This window comes from Idiotropiscis lumnitzeri, chromosome 10, assembly GCF_059441095.1.
Source record: "Idiotropiscis lumnitzeri isolate Australia: NSW breed Sydney's pygmy pipehorse chromosome 10, RoL_Ilum_1.0, whole genome shotgun sequence".
Classification (NCBI taxonomy): domain Eukaryota; kingdom Metazoa; phylum Chordata; class Actinopteri; order Syngnathiformes; family Syngnathidae; genus Idiotropiscis; species Idiotropiscis lumnitzeri.
In genome coordinates this window covers 17514691-17532291 of record NC_142400.1, presented here as the reverse complement: position 1 = coordinate 17532291, position 17601 = coordinate 17514691, and the positions used below count along the sequence as shown (strand labels likewise).

General features: G+C 40.1%; 1 protein-coding gene across 2 annotated transcripts in view; it reads left to right on the top strand.

The window, feature by feature from the left end:
• Window positions 1-17601, top strand: part of me1 (malic enzyme 1, NADP(+)-dependent, cytosolic) — a 77573-nt gene that overhangs the window by 41858 nt on the left and 18114 nt on the right. For both annotated transcript variants that reach the window (XM_088307557.1, XM_088307558.1), the window contains 2 exons: window positions 13452-13527; window positions 14605-14766. In XM_088307557.1, coding sequence (XP_088163683.1) covers window positions 13452-13527; window positions 14605-14766 — 238 coding nt within the window. The remainder of the gene's footprint in view (window positions 1-13451; window positions 13528-14604; window positions 14767-17601) is intronic.

Here is a 17601-nt window from a genome sequence, read left to right as displayed (position 1 = left end):
CATTTACGTTTCATGAACGTAAACACACAGCCTTATTGGATGTGTGTCTCTTGAAATGCATGCAAATAAGTAAAAACAGATATTAGCAGTAAATCATATTCGGGCAATTGAGGCTTCAGGTTTAAATTCAGCATTTGGAGTGTTAAATTGACTTTATCTTCTGTGTGAAGGTGCACATCAGTACACATGACCAAAACAACAGTGCCACTGTACCGTAGGTGTGTATGCATGCATGTCTTGTCGTTGGGCCACCATCACAGCTCAGATTTGGTCTCGAACTGGAAGTCAAGTATAAAGGCTTTCTGTGTGGAAACTGCAGCCTTTTCTTGTCATGCTTGACTTTACTAGTTAATCTGCTTCATGGAGCCTAAACACTCCATCAGCTCTGTTCAGAAGGCCAAGGGTCAAGCGCTATTAAGTGTGAAAACATGGTTGATTCACTGATCTTTTGATGGGGCAGATGGTGGAGGGGGAAAGAAACACATTCACCTATCAGAAGATTTGCGGACATGCTTACTTTTATAAGTTTGTTGGCTGAAGAAACAACTCAGTGTTTAGTGGTGAACATTCATCTTTCTTTGTCACTTTTTTTTTTCTTACAAAAAAGGCTTGCTGTGTATATAGGCTCCCAGCTGACCGTCATCACTGGTGATTAATGATTGTTTTCTCATCAGGAAATTTCAGTGACTCCCGTGTCAGCATGTGTCTTGTGAAGTCATTCCATGGAATGCTCAATAGCTGATAAACCCCGCTAAAGTAAGTTCGGCTGTTCAAGGGGGCTCCCTAGGCTCATGACATGAGCCACTTCATCTTACGGATGGAGATGGATGATCATAGGTAGGTCGTTGTTGCACCTCCTGTTGAGGCTAAAGCTGAGGAAATAAATGTACATCCATTGTTTCTTAGGAGCTGGAAAGAAAGTCGCTCTTCAGACAGGATCAGTCCACATATATAGGGTATGAACATATCTAAAAAAATATAATGATTTAATGGGATGTAATAATGTGATCTATTTAAATTTGTTAAAGGTTCGTCTGAACACTTCAATACTGTCTGTAGTCTCTAATACTTTTGCTAGAGCACTTTTTGCTTAAATTTGTTGTTTCAATTCGTATGATACAAATCTCGCACTATTTCCTTGACGACGTCTTTCATGCACAACCCTTTGTACGTTTCATTGGGTTTAAGTGTAGAGGTATAACCATTTCTTGTGATAGGATGAAATGTATCAATTTTATTATTTATTTGACGTTATCTCATGTCATTTCCCCCAATTTGTGGTGATGGGAATGTATCCCCAGTTTATCCATCCATCCCCAATCCAACCATCATCTGCCACTTATCTGGGGTCGAGTCGCAGAGGCAGCGGTTTAAGCAGGGAAGCCCGGACTGCCCTCTCTTCTGGGGGATCCCAATATGTTCCCAGGTGGGACATGGTCTCTTCTGTGTTTCCTGGTCCGGAACACTATACCAGGGAGGCATCCTGATCAGATGCCTGTGCCACCTCTTCTGCCTCCTCTCAATTGCACAGCAGCTCTACCCTGACTCTACCCGGCTTTTTGCACCATGAAAATATGAACTACCATAGTTTTCGCTCCATCAAATGTCCTCTCGAGTCCACCAAACAAGCTTGAAACGTTGACTCACCACCTGTTGCTTACCAGCAAACCACGGCACGTGTCGCTAAGTAGCCAACCATAGCAAACACGTATATATTATTAGCTAGCACATAAAGTAATAATTTGAGCTCATATTAATTTTTGTCTGAAGTCTACGTCTTGAAAACCCTACATGCCTTTTTAATTAACTTTCATCTTACCGCCATATTCTTTTTCAAGTTTGACAAGGTCTGTCTGACAATCCATCCAGCATACGTAACCCAAACCGGATGTATTTTTTAATTAAATAAATTATTTCACCAAGATTTAACAGAAGACCAATATGAGAAAGGTTTATATTCAAATTAACACACATATTTAAAATATTACACTCAAAGATTGTTACATTTCTGTTGTCATGGCAACCAATGAAAGGTATAATACTTGTGCTTCAAACATAGAGCATGAAAGCGCCTCGCTCCTTTGTCATCTCCTCCCTCCTTGATTGAAATTCTGGTTGGAGATGCTAGTATGTAAACAGAAGAGCGAGGACCAAGGAATCTGCAATGAGAGGAGCGAGATGAGCCCATAGTCAATGCAGTTCACTCAAAGCAACACCCGTGTATATTCACCCCCGCAAGCATAGTCCGTCAGTTTTCTACATTTCCCCTCATTTCTCAGCAATTGTCCGTCAGTGATGGCTTGACGGACCTTCTGTCAGTCTTGATGGAATGCCCACCTCTGAGTTTAGTTCATATCAACTAACATACTGAAGGGTTTTTTTGTTAGTTTTTTTTCAACCGACATAATGAAAGGCATGGGTTTGAAGCTGCCACCTCTGAAGTAGCACCTACAAGGCTGATTAAGCGTTCCACTCTGGTAGATTATGGGCTTTAGTGTTGTTGTGATCTCACTTCACTCCGGCCCACACACAGTGTTGCAGTACAGATGTTAAGCCCAAGATTACCATCTAAGGCAAACAGAGATGACCTATGTCAACCTTGCGGATAATAACACCACAGTTGGTAAATGTCATGATCAACCTCAATTAATAATGATTACTACAAATTGCTTACATTGATGTTTATTTTTCGGTCTGCAAAAGTATTGAAGGAAATGTTTTATAAATTAGTGAGGTGAAAACTGGTTTGGAATTAGACTGTCTTCATTAGAACCACTGTTAAAATATGGGATTAATTTCTACCCTAACTTCAGTCCTGATCAAATGCCATTAGAAACAAAAACTTTCCCTTAAATGATCGGCGTTTCCTGATCCCTGGCATGAATCAATATTGTGAAAAGTATTTATGTATGTTAGGTGCTGTAAATATTTTTGCCTGCTTCTAGGTACTGTAAATGCTGCTTTTTAGTCTCCAGGACTTACAATGGCAATGACTGCACCGCAAGACTTTGGATTTGTTTCATTTAGGATGGAATCCATTTTGTTCCATTTGAGTTTCAAAAGGCAAACTTACAAAGTATTGCTTTTGGATGTTACAGTGGTGTTCCATCCATTCGCTTGCTTTTCCTCTGGATGTTTGGCAACGACAAATATCCGAAAAAAAATATTGCAATATGGAGGGTAAAGTTCATTATTCATTGTTTTCAGTAACTTGAATTTTCTTAACAGAATGTGTACTTTTTTTAATACACATAAAATAAAAATAATAAATCTGTCCTGCAAAATTTCTACAGAGAAGCATCCTGCCAAATATGAATTATTTAAAAAATTGTCTAGTACATAAAATGAGGCTTTAAAATGATGAAAAATCATACTATTGTCTCCACTCTCAAATCCTGAGGATTATATCTCCACAATTTAGCACTACATCATTCTCTCTTTGCAAGTTTTCAGGGGATTATATTCAAACATGTATAATGTATTGAGCAAGAATGCAAGCTAAATTATGTTTAGTGTTCGGAAATCATTATGTCAAAAATGTTTCCCCAAGGTGGTGTGATAAGGGGGTGTTTTTTAAAACATCTGCTTTTTCCCCACACAACCTTCGCTGGACGAGACTGATTTTTTGTTACTCAACAGTTTTATTTCCCAATTCTGCACTGGAAAATGTGATTTACTGATCTAGTTATGAAATTAATTTGATACTTTTGAATCGTTCTCAGCTTTGCTTATTTCTATAAAGCAATCTCTAAGGTGTCGTTGAAGCTACACATTTTGGCCCAGGCCAAGTCAGACAAATTGGAAAGGCTGCATGTTCTTTAATGACTTCAATGTGATTTTTTTCCCCTCCCAGTACATTTTAGCATATTTAAATCTGTTGACAGGCAGTGCATTGATTTGCACACTTCAAGTCTGAACGCTGCCAAGACATCCTCCAATCTAACACTACATTAGTATGACTCTTGATGTAACTGCCTTAAGGATCGGAGATCAACTAATAAAACTGAACCATAAAAATTGGAGTGTTACATGAAGTGTTAGGCGGAACCGCTCCAAATATTTTCTTAAGTTCACTGTTATTTTTATTCCTGCTTCTTTAGCTTATATACAAGCATACAAAATGAGATGTAACAATCTTACTGGTATGTCTTCAGCTGTCAATATTTGGTTGCCAAAGCAGATGTTGGAGGGGTTACAAAACTAGTGAAGTTGTGGAGTCACAACGTTTCTTCCTGCAGCGAGGACCTGAACCAGCCTCATTTTATTTGCACCTTTTGGAATCCTCATTCATGTGTTGCACCTGCAAATGGAAAACTTCCCCCAAGCCTCCCTCCCCCACACTTTGAGCGCGCAGCCTTTAAAATTAGATGTGCTTTATAGTTTTGTTAAAACAATTCTAAATATCAGTTTGAAATGCAACTTGGTTAATGAAACTTAATTGAGTGTGTGCTGCATTCTTTGCTCCATTGTGACTTGTATTTATTTCTATTGAAGTCCCACCTTTCTGCATGGTCTTTTCAGTCACTGTTCATGCAGTAATTGAGCAGTCTCTCATGCACACACACACACACATACTCGACCTAACACCTTAACATAATAACATGCAGCTTGTATTTCATGGGACGATTTCAACATTAAAATAACTGATTTCCAATCCTCATACCGATGCCCAAATAAGAATCTTCACTTGAATAAGAAGATAATATAGTTACTTCGCAAACATCACCTGGGTGTTGAATGACTGAAGATTAACTATTTTGGCATGAAAAACGTTTTAGTGCTTTGCAATGTCTAAAATTAAATTCCAATGAAGTTGGGACGTTGTGTAAAAGAAATAAAAACAATACTCTAATACGTAAAAAATAAACTTTTCATTGCGACCAAACAGCATATACACATAACAAAAAAAAAAAAGAATTGAATACCCATTCAAGCATTTGTCCATCTGTTTTAGCACATCATAGCTGCCTGCTGGCTTTGACCACATGAAATTCAAGTTTTCTGCAAAAACAATTATAGGTATTCATACTGTGTCTGGTCCTTGCTTTTCATGCCCCCTTCCCATAACATCATTATTCCCGTATTATGTGGTTCACTTAAGCGTGGCTATGATCAAAATGCATCCTTTGCAAATACACACAGTCCAGATGTAATTATAGCAGTGGCATCTGATTTTAGCTCTAAGTTTGAATCCCATTCAAAAAGTCATTGGCTGGGCGGAAACATTTTTATTGGTTAAAAAATACAAATGAAGGAGAAACCTGGTTTCATGGAGCTGAAACTCATCTCATAACCAGCTGGCTTCATCAGTGGCTGTGATTTGATTTCTTTAGCAGTGCCTTCCTGTACTGGAACGATCCATTTCCTGCTTTTTCTGGCCTGCTGAGTTATGTAAGGCTGGCTGAGAAGATAAACTGGAAATCTACACCCTTTCTCTGGACTCCTGAAGTTTTCTATTTCACGCGGCCATTCGTGGTTGATGTCCATCTTTGAAATTCCAGAACCTTTCACCATCTGCAGGATCGAGGGTGGCTTTTTTACATTTTTACCACAATGTTCTAGTCGATGTGATGAAAGACTGATAAGACTGTGTGCATTATGACCCAAAACACCCTTGAGTTTCCCCTTCTCTATAACCAGGAAGATATGCTGCTGTGTGGAAGACTGGCCTCATTTCAGTGGGTTGCGGTGGAATTAGGTTGGAGCTTGAACTGGTTCTCACTTGCGTAAAGAGAGGCTGATTCAAGCAGTGTGTTGTGTGCTGCAATGGAAAAACCACAAAAGTGTGGGCACACCAAGAAGAGTGGGAGGCAGAAGAGAAGAGTGCATTGTCTTTGGCGGGTCAAGGAGGGTGTGAAAGGAAAGGAAAGAGAACTGTCCGGAAAGAAAATTCCTCACGGTCACATTTCATGTCAAAGTGATGAAAGGACCGTGTTCGACACTAGTCTTGGTCAAGTTGCCTCTTCTCTCTCGAATTCTGCAAAAGAATGCTTTTGTGTGAAGAAATGATTGTGTTGAGGAAATGCCACGGAATTAGGAACCACATAATCATGTTGCGTTTCCGTGCCCCAGGTTGTTATTACAATGTTATTACAATTACATTTTCCTTTGCAATGGTTCATTTCATGTCAATTGGTCAAGTCACGCCGTGGCATTAATGTGTGCATAAACTCGCCCTGCCAGGAACGCCATGCTGAGTTCTCCTCGTTATTGTTTGGCCATTTACTTGGGTACTTAGTGGCGCACAGCATCCATACTTTGCCAAAGCGTTGTCTGCAAGGATTCCCAGTCATTTATTCCAGAAGTCTTTCGACTTGAATATCAAGAAAGTTGCTTCGTCTAGTCTCGCATGCACACTACGGTACTTGTCTGGTTTCCCTGATCCATTTCCAAGGAAAATGTTGGGTAAGGGCAAAACTACTTCCTCTCATATTACATGGAAACATTTTGTTTTACATACAATTTGGAACTTTCTTCAGCATATTCTGCATACATGTTTTCCATGGAAAGCCGTTACAGTTTTGATTACTCTTTGTGAAAGGAAACCAATGTAGAATTGAGTTGTATCATTGCTCAAGTACTATACTGCTGTTCGTCTTTGCATCTAGTGGTCATAAACCAAACCAAAAATGTGTGTTTTATGTATTCCAGACTTACGGTTGTAATGGAATTCAGGCAGATGGATGTTATACACTTTAATTAGCATGTTTATAATTTGTGAACTCTTCCACATTTTTCATTTTTTATTTTTTTGGGTAACCTGTCGAATTCAACTGCATTGTCATGCAGAATGACGGGTCTCTTTCAACTTAAACCTATTCCGGGCTTGCCACTATGAATCATCCTCTTCCATCTCACCTGAACTCAAGATACGCTTAAGGCACCAAAATGTGTTTTTTTTTTTACGCCAAGTCATCTGACGTGGACTTGTGCAATGGTGCCCATTCATTATGTGCGAGCATTTTTTCACTAAAGCTGCTATAGGTTAATTTTGTTATCAGGAAAAATGTTTTCTAAAAGGAACGATTATGAGCTGCTTACATGACGTAGAAGTAACAGGAGCTACAGTGGACAAAGTTGAAACTAACGAAGGACCCTGGACTGACCCAGAAAACAATTGTTGATGACCCAAACATTCATTGTCAACCAAGAGCAATTCCGCTAAAGCCACTGTGCACACATCAAGAATACAATTCTGCTCTTGCTTCTTTGACATTGAGCACGTAACAGCCAAGACTAGTGATGGGTAAATGAAGCTTCAATTCTGCTTCATGAACCAGTTGTAGTATTTTTGGACTCCTCTAGATGGCACTCTCTGTTCAACATTGGTCTGAAAGAAAATGAATTGCCATTTTTTAAACCCTTTATTTAAACCATCACTGCCATCTGGAGGACTCAAAAATACAGTAGTTGGTTCTGAAGCAAACTTGGAGCTTCATTTTCCCATCACTAGCCAAGACTTCAAACACTTGAATAAAACTATAAAGCTCTACAACAAAGGTTTATACAATGCTGACCCTCTGATCAACTAATCCTTGATCCGGTCGAACTTTGTCACTAACACACGCCCAAAAACTAACCCAGGTAAGACAGAAAAAAAGAGACCGAGAGTCTGTTTGGGGGGAAAAAAAGTATGCTCTGTGATTTTTGAGAAAAAGCAACGTTAAAAATAAAATAGTTTTCAATACAACGGGTGATTCACAAGCAATGAGCTTTAGAAGTGTGGTGATTCGTGTGACCAAAGTTGTTCAGTTTATATATTTGAAACCTAACAACTGTAAACGTATAAACAGTCAGTGAAGCATGGCACAGTCCAAAGAGGCAATCAAAATATAATTATTAGTATCAGATTGTGGCACAAAATAAAATGTGCTTTCTTAATGCATTCCAACAATATTATTTGTGGTCACTTGAATGTGTTAACGAGAAAAAAAATTACATTATCTGCGAAATGTGTTACTGGAAATGAAATGCTCTTTTTTCCCCGTGGCCACCCTTTTAACCTTCCAACTATAATATTAATTCCAGCATCCCAGCAGCTGGTCTGGCAGAAAAATCTCATGTGTTAATTTTGGAGTGGTACTCCAAACAAGTTTTGAGAAGCCATGAAGCTGCACAAGGACATTTTTTTTGTCATGCAAACTTTAAAATGTGTTTCTCCTATTTATATATATATTTTTAATTCCTTGTTATAGTTTTGAGAACATTTAACACAATAATGGTCATTTCTATGCATTCGTCTTGATGTGGTTTGACTCATTGCAGATCATGCATTACAAGGAGAGATCACAGATTTTAATAAATGTTAATCCATTTTATGTTGATATACGGTGGTGTGCGCATCACAAGATTTTGCCGATGCATCATACTTCATTGGCCAGCGGCCGGCCTGCCACTCCATCATCAGTGGTCTGTCATTATTTCAGGTCGGCCCAGTCCATCAGTCATCATTACGTCACTCCGTCATCTTTATTTTAATCGTGCTTTCGTCATCGCTAAATTGCAGTTCTTTAACGCTGTTTTGGGGAAAAAAATGTTTACAAGGATAACAGCACATTCAAGCACTCACAATAGAGCCATTATTCTGGTGGTGGTAAACTACTTATGGAGCCGCAGTTGCCCGAGGGCAAACTGACGGGAGCGTCGCTTCCAGTGTGCGCCCACGGCCCCATCCGACCACCACCAAACTTTGAGTGGCACTGGAAGCAAGTTGGGAGTCTTGACCAAGGACACACCAACACATGACTCGAACAGAGCGGGAATCATACGCTCTGGTTATTGGACGACCCGCTCTATCTCTGAGCCATGGCAATTGAGAAACACTTCGACCACTTTACATAAATAAATGTAAAAATGATTACACTCATACTGGTCTTTCTCCTGCTTCTCCTCCCAAAACTGCCTCTTGTTGCTGGGTACCCCAACAGGGACAGCTTTTGGAATTTGGCACTGGCCAGGAAGGTCCTCTTTGGCCTGAGGATGTCTCCTGTAGTGGAGAACATCCTCTCCACAGCAGAGAAGCTAGTTAGGGTGGTACTTGATGAACAAGTTTACCGAAATCGCCCTGTACTCCTTGGGGAAGAGGTCCCAGGAGAGGGCTTGCCAAAAGTTGTTTTTGCCTTTTGGGTTAGTGACAGTTTGGGTGATGGACCCGCGGCGCTTATTCCATCAGTGTTTCAAAGTTTGCATCAGTTGTCAGTGATGATGGACCTCCCATTTGTACTGACGGACTGCCCATCACTCTTAATATATACCATGTCAACAGTATATGACAGGTTAGGATTAACGTGGGCGTCATCAATTTAATTAACCAGCTTTCATGGCCCATTGACTGCACCGGCTGGTTTATGGCTGCAACTAGGGATGTTCACTACCACTTTTTCAAACTGATAACAGTCCAAGTTTGGATTACTTGTACAGATGGCTCTCGTACTTTTCATTGAAAATAATGACAAATTCTTGGAAACAACGGCGTTTCTTTCTCATGCAGATGATGATTTGCTGATGTGTCAAACTGGTACAGTATAAGCGGAAACTCCTGCTGAGCAGTTTTTTATTTTATTTTTTTTTTTAGCCTCAAGTCATGGTGGCTTGCATCCTTGTAGTCATCACGAGTACCCGATACCATAAAATAAAGCCGGTATTGTCTCGATACCGATATCTGGTATCAAAGCTAGCCCATCCCTTGCTGCAACAATTAACTTAACAAACAATATATCTTGAAGATAAAACAAGTCCTCTGCAGTTTATTTGAATATGCATCCAGAATCAAAATTACTGTCATTATACTCCGATTGGAGAGCTCCCCTCTCCAGTGCGAATATAAATAATACAAATAAAATAATAATAAATACGTGTGTTGAGAAAGTGCACTGAGTGCCACGTTATGTTGGGGATTAAGTAATAACATTTCTGTCATGAATTAGTTGTCATTGAAATGAAACCTCAATTTAGCTGAGGTCATTTTAATAAGAAACGCTTGTGGATCATTGAAAAATACCCAATTATATACAATTTAAATCACTGCGGTCTTTGATGACCATACAGTTCCAATTTTAAATCCTTATGCTGTAAAAAGAACACTCTTGAAATGTCTTTGAAGTTCATCCAATTTTTTTAGCTTGATGATGATACCTCAATAATTTAGGAGTAACTCACGAGACATTTAAAAAATGTCTCATCCTTCGCTATTGACTTTGCATTACATTGTACATGTGTTAATTGTCACTCGTCAAATCAGCCAAATGCCACAAATGTATCAGAGTGTGAGGGCATCCCTTGTGCACAGCAATCTTCAGGTCATCCCCACAGAGTTTTAATTGGATTCAGAGCTGGGCTCTGGCAGAGCTTTATCCGTCTTCTGGTGTCAGTCTGTGTTATATGGATACATGCTTTGGGTCACTGACGTGCTGAAAGGTGAAATTCCTTACTTTTGGAACAGATGCCTATCTTTTGGAGCCAATTTTTGTGTGGTGTTTGGATCTGTTCAAAATTCCCTCCACCTTGCCTAAAACAGCAGTTCGTTCCACCTGAAGAAAAGCAAGTGTGCTATTGCCCTCACTATGCCTTACTGTGTTGTCTTAGCAGCAGACATACTTGGAAGTCTCATTAAACCATACCTCTTCTTGGACTTATTGGTTATTTAGCAGATGTATTTAATTCATGAGGCTTGGATATAAGAAATTGGTTTGCGACCCTACATCATTGCCAAGGTACACACAGAAACCTTTTCCAGGTCAAGGTTCAAAGAAGTCCAAAAATTTAAAGTGTGTGATCTTGACCTCTAACACTGTTGTCCCTGTCTAACTCCTCATTGTGTCAGCTCAACCTTATGTGGCTCACTGAGAGAGGGTGTCCAGCATACTGAAGATTAAGGTAAAGTGTTGAGGCTGAAGAATGGTGACTGGTTGTGTTTAGTCTGGACACGGGTCAAAGACTGGAGGCCATCTTCTTGATGGGGCTCAATGTTTTTGGGGTCACCGTGTGAACCGGCTTTTCCACAGTCTCTGCTGTGGATTTGGTGTTGGGCTGCAGGTCAGCGGCAGTGCTGTTTCATGTCATCAGGTTGTTTTCTTTACCCTCTCTGTTCTCGCCACGCTCTTACAGGATAAGCAGACAGGGCAGCTCATTGCTTTGTGGTCCTCCTTTCATCTAGAAAATGAGGCGACAGCTATGTAGCACTGCTATTTCACGAGCAGCAGTCCGGCAAATACAATTTTGTCCATAAAACAAAACACTACAAATACACTAACTGTGTGCCTGCATATGCATGACGACAATAAATCCCCAAACTCGTGTGTACTTTTTTCCATGTTTAGTTTGCACAGATGATTAGTACAAGAGCCATGGTACTTGACGTTCATTTCAGCTTCAGTGGTTCAACTTATTACTGAAAGCCGCACTCAGAGATAAGGAATGCCTTTTAAGTTTTACCATTAATAAAAATGTAGTTAGTTGTGCGCTTTCTTGACAAAATGTTACTTAAAACCGTTTTAGAATGGTAATCCTTGAACACCCTAAATGTGAAGTACAAAAAAACCTAAAGGTCAAACAGCCTCCGACAAAGTGACTGTGTTTGAAGTAAAGCAATTGCTTAATGTTTTGTTTTCTATATACTTTATATCATCAAAGATACAGCATGATGTCATGCACTCCTTGCACTTTTAAGTGATTTAATAGCAGTAAACAGAATTAGCCTTTTACCCTAAACTTTTTAACTCTTTGTGATTATCCCTTTAAGAAGTCCAGACAGGCTACAGTGACTTCATTTCACAACAATGTACTCAGAAAATGTGTAATCTCATCCTCTTTCTCTCACACTCTTTATGGGTGCACTGTAGGACAAATAGTTTTCATGTTACACGCATTCCCTTGATTCTATCAGACTTTGTTAACCGCGAAAAATATTAGCCTGGAGAGAATAGCATTATTTGACATGGTGATGATTGATTTAAAAGCCAGTGACTCCTGATGTCATATCTGCAACTTTACCTCTTAGCTGTTCCTGTACTTTCTGCCAAGAGTTATGTTCTGTGTGGGTTTTAAAGGCTATTAAAACAGCTCCCCCTGTTGCTCTACTTTGTCAGGGTCAAATGCCATAAGTTCAGCAGCATATTGAAGTGCAGAGGGCCAGAAAATGAGAAATGGAGGAAGGATACGTCACATGAATTTTTTTTGTTAACATTGACAGTGATTAGAGCATTCCTCAGCACTCTGCTTGTCTGCTTTGGTCATCTCATACAGTTCTTTTGCAACTATGATATTGGTCGAGGGGGATACAGATTCATCATCACTCTTCAAATCCAGTGGTTGTGTACATACGTATATACTGTGTATATTCGCATAGGTTTGCTTGTTCTGAATGTCTCCTTATGTTATACGTTAACGGCTACATTACAATGCCGCCCCTGAAGTGATCTATATCTTTGCTGCCGTCACACTGCAAATTTCCCCATTGTGGGACTAATAAAGGACATCTTTATCTTTATCTTTTATCTTTATCTTTTGTGACAAATTAATACAACTCTTGTTGCAAATGAATGTTGTGACACTGGATTCGCTTATTGAACTGATACCTTACTGAATGTGCTCTAATCAATCAAAGGTAGGGCCTACCAATGTACAATATACAGCGTATGCTGTACACCAATGCAATTTAAACAAAAATAAATTAGAGTAACAAGATGTTATTTGTTTTTTACTGATTTAATAATAATTAATGTAGGTGAAAAAATATACTAAATTGATAAATCATTTTTGGGACACAAAAATTCATTTTCAATTTTCCTCTTAAAATCGCATTACAATTGTTTTTTCACTTTTTTCCCACTGTGTAGTTCGTCTGGCATTGAACTTAAAAGAATATTATAAATAGTGACATTTTTAGGATTGCTGCCACATGGCTGAGATGTCCCATACTATTAACAGATGGGCTTCCTGGGAAAAAAAAACAGGCTATAGCTAGACCCCACACACAGACCTGATCTCTTTATCCTGGGATTGTCTTGCACCAGAGGACATTGGTGCCAGCTGCTAGGATACAGAATATGTTGGGGAGTAGGGAAAGAGGGGGGTGATATGAATGAATGAATATTTTGGCAGCTTGAGGGGTCCAAAGTAAACTTGCAATAGCCCAGAGCTCTGGGCTCAACAATAAAATCTATCACGCTAAAATGCCTTCAGTATTTCATATAGTTCCGCCTAGGACGACTGAAGGCTCAAAGGCAATGACAGCTCCACCTTGAAACTAAGTGTAAATACTGTTTTTCTTTCAAATCATAAACAAGCACATTCAAAGTACCATTGAGTTGTTTTCTTTTTTAATTTTTGATCCCAAAATCATTTTAATGCCCATTTTCTTGTCGGAATAGTTACAATAAATGAGATGGCAATTTTATTTCATGCTAGTGAAAATATCAGTGTTTTGATCCATCATTCGTTCTGCATTCTAGGGGTCTGTTCATCACTGTCCATGACCGTGGCCACATTGCATCAGTCCTACGAAACTGGCCAGAGAAAGACGTCAAGGTAATGTCGCATTAAACTGTGCCAATTACTGTCAGGGGATTTGATCATCTTTGATGGTCTCTTTGAACCAGCTGGATACAAGGGGCCAGCATTGGAACTGAATCCTGTTTCCATAGGTTAGGGTGAAGGTCTCTCAGAGGTACGAAGAAAGAGCAGCCCAGTAACTGAGCTGCTGACAGGAAAAGTAGCCAACAGCCAAGGCCTCAATCCCTGACCCTCCAGCCCCAAAAGGGGCCCTGGAGCAATGATGGGCAGGACATGCAGGCCGAAACTGTGCAAAAGTCAGCCAGGTTCTTAGGCAGGTGGCTAAAGTGAAGCCCTTTCATTCTCAGCAGCAATTAGAAACAGTAATCCATGCCTTGGTTACAGCTCGGCTAGATTATTGTCATGCACTTTATTTTGGAGTCAGCCAGTCCTCCCTTCAAGCGTCTCCAGTTGGTGCAAAATGCTGCTGCTTACCCTCTAACTAGAGCTCGAAAGAGAGAGCACATAACCCCAATTTTGGCCTCTCTTCCTTGACTCCCAGGGCATTTTTGAGGGTTTTTTTTTAGATACTTTTATTTGTATCCTAATCTTTAAATGGCCTCACCCCAGCAAACTCTTCTCAAATCGGCAGCTATTCCTGGTATGCAAAATATATGAATAACCTTAGCCACCTGTTCACAGCTGTCAACAAAAGGGTATTTGCTTCGCCACTGACATTCCACCACTCTTCCGGCACCCACCTGTAGCATTTCAGTGGAGAAATAAGCCACGTTAGACCACTACATTGATTTTTTTATTTTTTTTTTTTCAAACTTTTCTCTTCATACAAATGCACTTCAATATTAATTTTCATACTTGTATAAAGGAGATAGAAATTACCTTAATCTTTTGTTCAAATGCAATACCATATAAACTACATCTTTGCAATGGTGTCACACACAGGCACGAGCGATCTGGGTGGTCTGCAAGTGCCCACTTGACACTTGATCACCCCGGCCAAGTTCCATTATCCCCAAGTGGAGATTTAGTTGCAATTATTTTATATATAATATATAATGTGAATGCAAGTAACAATTTGGTGATTGTTGCCAGGCTGTGTGCGTGACTGATGGTGAGAGAATCTTGGGCCTGGGAGACCTTGGCTGCAATGGGATGGGAATTCCAGTGGGAAAGCTGGCCCTCTACTCAGCCTGTGGAGGCGTTCCCCCACAGCAGTGCCTTCCTGTCCTGCTTGACGTGGGTACAGACAATGAGGTAAGAGCAGAAGACTGCCTATACTCAGGCAAATAGGTCCAAGACAACAGTGAAGCACTTGTTACATGACGGCATCATAAGACATACCCCAATTCCAACAAAGTTGAGACACTGTGTATGATGTAAAAAAAAAATAATAATAAATAAATAAAACTAACAATACAGGGATTTGCAATACTTTCAATTGAAGACACTCTAGACATATTGGTCGGGGCAACAAAAAACTGGGAAAATTGAGGAGCGTTTGGAACACCGTTGATCAGGTTAATTGGAAACAGATGTGTGTCATTGTTGAGTATAAAAGGAGCATCTACAAAGGTGCCGTTCTTCACAAACATGGATCGAGTGAGGTTTACCACCTAGTGAATGAACAACAGTGTGTGCAATAATGTTTCTCAACATACAATTACAATGAATTTAGGAATTTCATCATCTATAGTCCTTAATATCTTCAAACGATTCAAAGAATCTGGAGAAATCTTTGCAATCTTTGTCAGCAGCAATTCAATGCCTCAAGCAGCTCTGCATTGAAGAAAACGGCATCATTGTATCAAGTGCACTACCAGTCAGTCTCACGTCAACAATTTTATTTATTTATTTATTTCTATGTAAAACCTCACTTTCTCCCCAATAAAATAGTGTTGAGCTAAGTCAGGAGCTCTGCGCCCCCAAACATGAGTGCTATTTGCGGCCCGGGTTTGAGGAGCTCGTTAGCATAAAACACCCCCATTTACACATATCTGCCACCAATAATGATTGAATGAGAATACGTGGCATAATCCCTCTCCCACATCGACCAAAAGATGATGGATCGTGAGAGGTTTTCGGCTTGAAAAGTAGATCTTGGGTCAAAAAAGCTTCGGGAACCCTGGTGCAATGTGTGTTATTGGCGCAGGAACACTTCAGAATACCACTGTCAGTTTCCATAGTTTGTTGCTACATCTACAGATGCAAGTTAAAACTCTACCATGCACAACAAAAGCCATATGTCAATATGAAATGCCTCTGGCTTCTCTAGGCCCGAGCTCATCTGAGAGGGAATGATGCTAAATGGAAAAGTGAGCTATTCCACATTTCAAACACTTCATGGACGTCGTGTCCTCCGGGCCAAATAGGAAAAGGATCATCTGGATTGTTATAAGCGCAAAGTTCAAAAGGCAGCATCTGTGAGGGTATGGGGGTGTGTTCGTGCCCATGGCATGAGTAATTTGTACATCTGTGAAGGCACCATGAATGCTGAAAGATACGTACAGGTTTTGTCTGACATCCAAACAATGTATTTTTCAGGGAAGTCCCTCCTTATTTCAGCACGACAATGCCAAGCTGCATCTGTAAATGTTGCAACGGGGGCATTTCAAAGTAAGAGTTTGTGTAATAGACTGACCCGCCAGCAGTCCAAGCCTGTCTCCCATCTAACACGTTATGAAGTCTAAAATACGATAATTTTACATCAATAAGAATGGGAAAGATTTCCAACTACTTCAAGCTTCAACAATTACTGTCCTCATTTCCCAATTAATTTATTGAGTTGCAAAAAGGAAACGTGATGCAACACAGTGGTATATATGCCCCCGTCCCAGTATTTCTGGAACGTGTTGCCTACATCGAATTCAAAATGATGAAATATTCTTGACACTTAAAATGAAAACAACACAAGACATATCTAAGAAAGGCAATCATTTTAAAGTACTAATAAATTGAAAATTAATGCAAAATCAAATTTTGCCTTTTTCCATGGTAAATCACAAGTAGTTTTCTGTTTATAGGAGCTGCAGTCTGCCAAAAGTTTTCAAAGTATGAAATCATTGCACTCCCTCAACATTGCTATGGTTTGCCAAAGCTATAATATACTTCACACGCCTTATGGGCATTGAGATGCCACTTAAATTGGCTGAGAACTGATCCAAGCCGCTGCACTGTGCGGCACCACCATCATTACTATTTTCAAAACCCATCCATCCATTTAACCAATGAAATAATTGACTCTAAAAAGGATGACACCCTTAATAACAGTATTGGAACAGGTTTTTGTTGTATGCTGATTTGGGTTTGAGGTCAAAATGTGAATATGAGACAATAGACATTTGAGTTTCGGATCAAAAGATATACAAATGCATATGACATAAAAGTCCAGACTACCAACTATTTGCTTAAATGTAGATTTCTACAGTGGAGAAGGCGTTTGAGTGTGTACCTCGCATGAGTTCTGTGGGGTGTGCCTCGTGAGTACGGGTTACAGAGCCTCCTAATATGGCCTGTTCTGTCCCTGTTCCACCGATGTCTTGAGTTTGGCCCGCATTGCCGGCAGTAAGTCGGATTCGTGTCCAGTGAGGGTTGTACTCCACCATGGCTGCCCTTTGTACCTGATTCTGTTCAGAACTTTCATGGTCAGAATTTCTAGGCGCAGCCGAGGCAATGACAGGGTCTGCTTTGGTGGCCTCAGTATTGCATCTCTGCTTCTTGCAAATGATGTGGTACTGTTAGCTTCAATCCGTGATCTCCAACTCTCACTGGAGTGGTTCAAAGATGTGTGTGAAACAGCTGAGATGAGAATCAGCACCTCCAAATCTGAGGCCGTGACTCTCAGTCGGAAGAGGGTAGAGTTAGGGAAGAGATCCTGCCCCAAGTGGAGGAGTTCAAGTATCTTGGGATCTTGTTCAAGAGTGACTCTAGGATGGAGTATGAAATTGACAGGTGAATCTGTGCAGCGTCCGTTGTGATGCAGACCCTGTATCGGTCTGTCATGGTGAAGGATTTAACGGTCCTACCCTCACCTATGGTCATGAGCAGTGGGTCGTAACCGAAAGAACAAAATCAAGCAACAAGCTTGGTCAC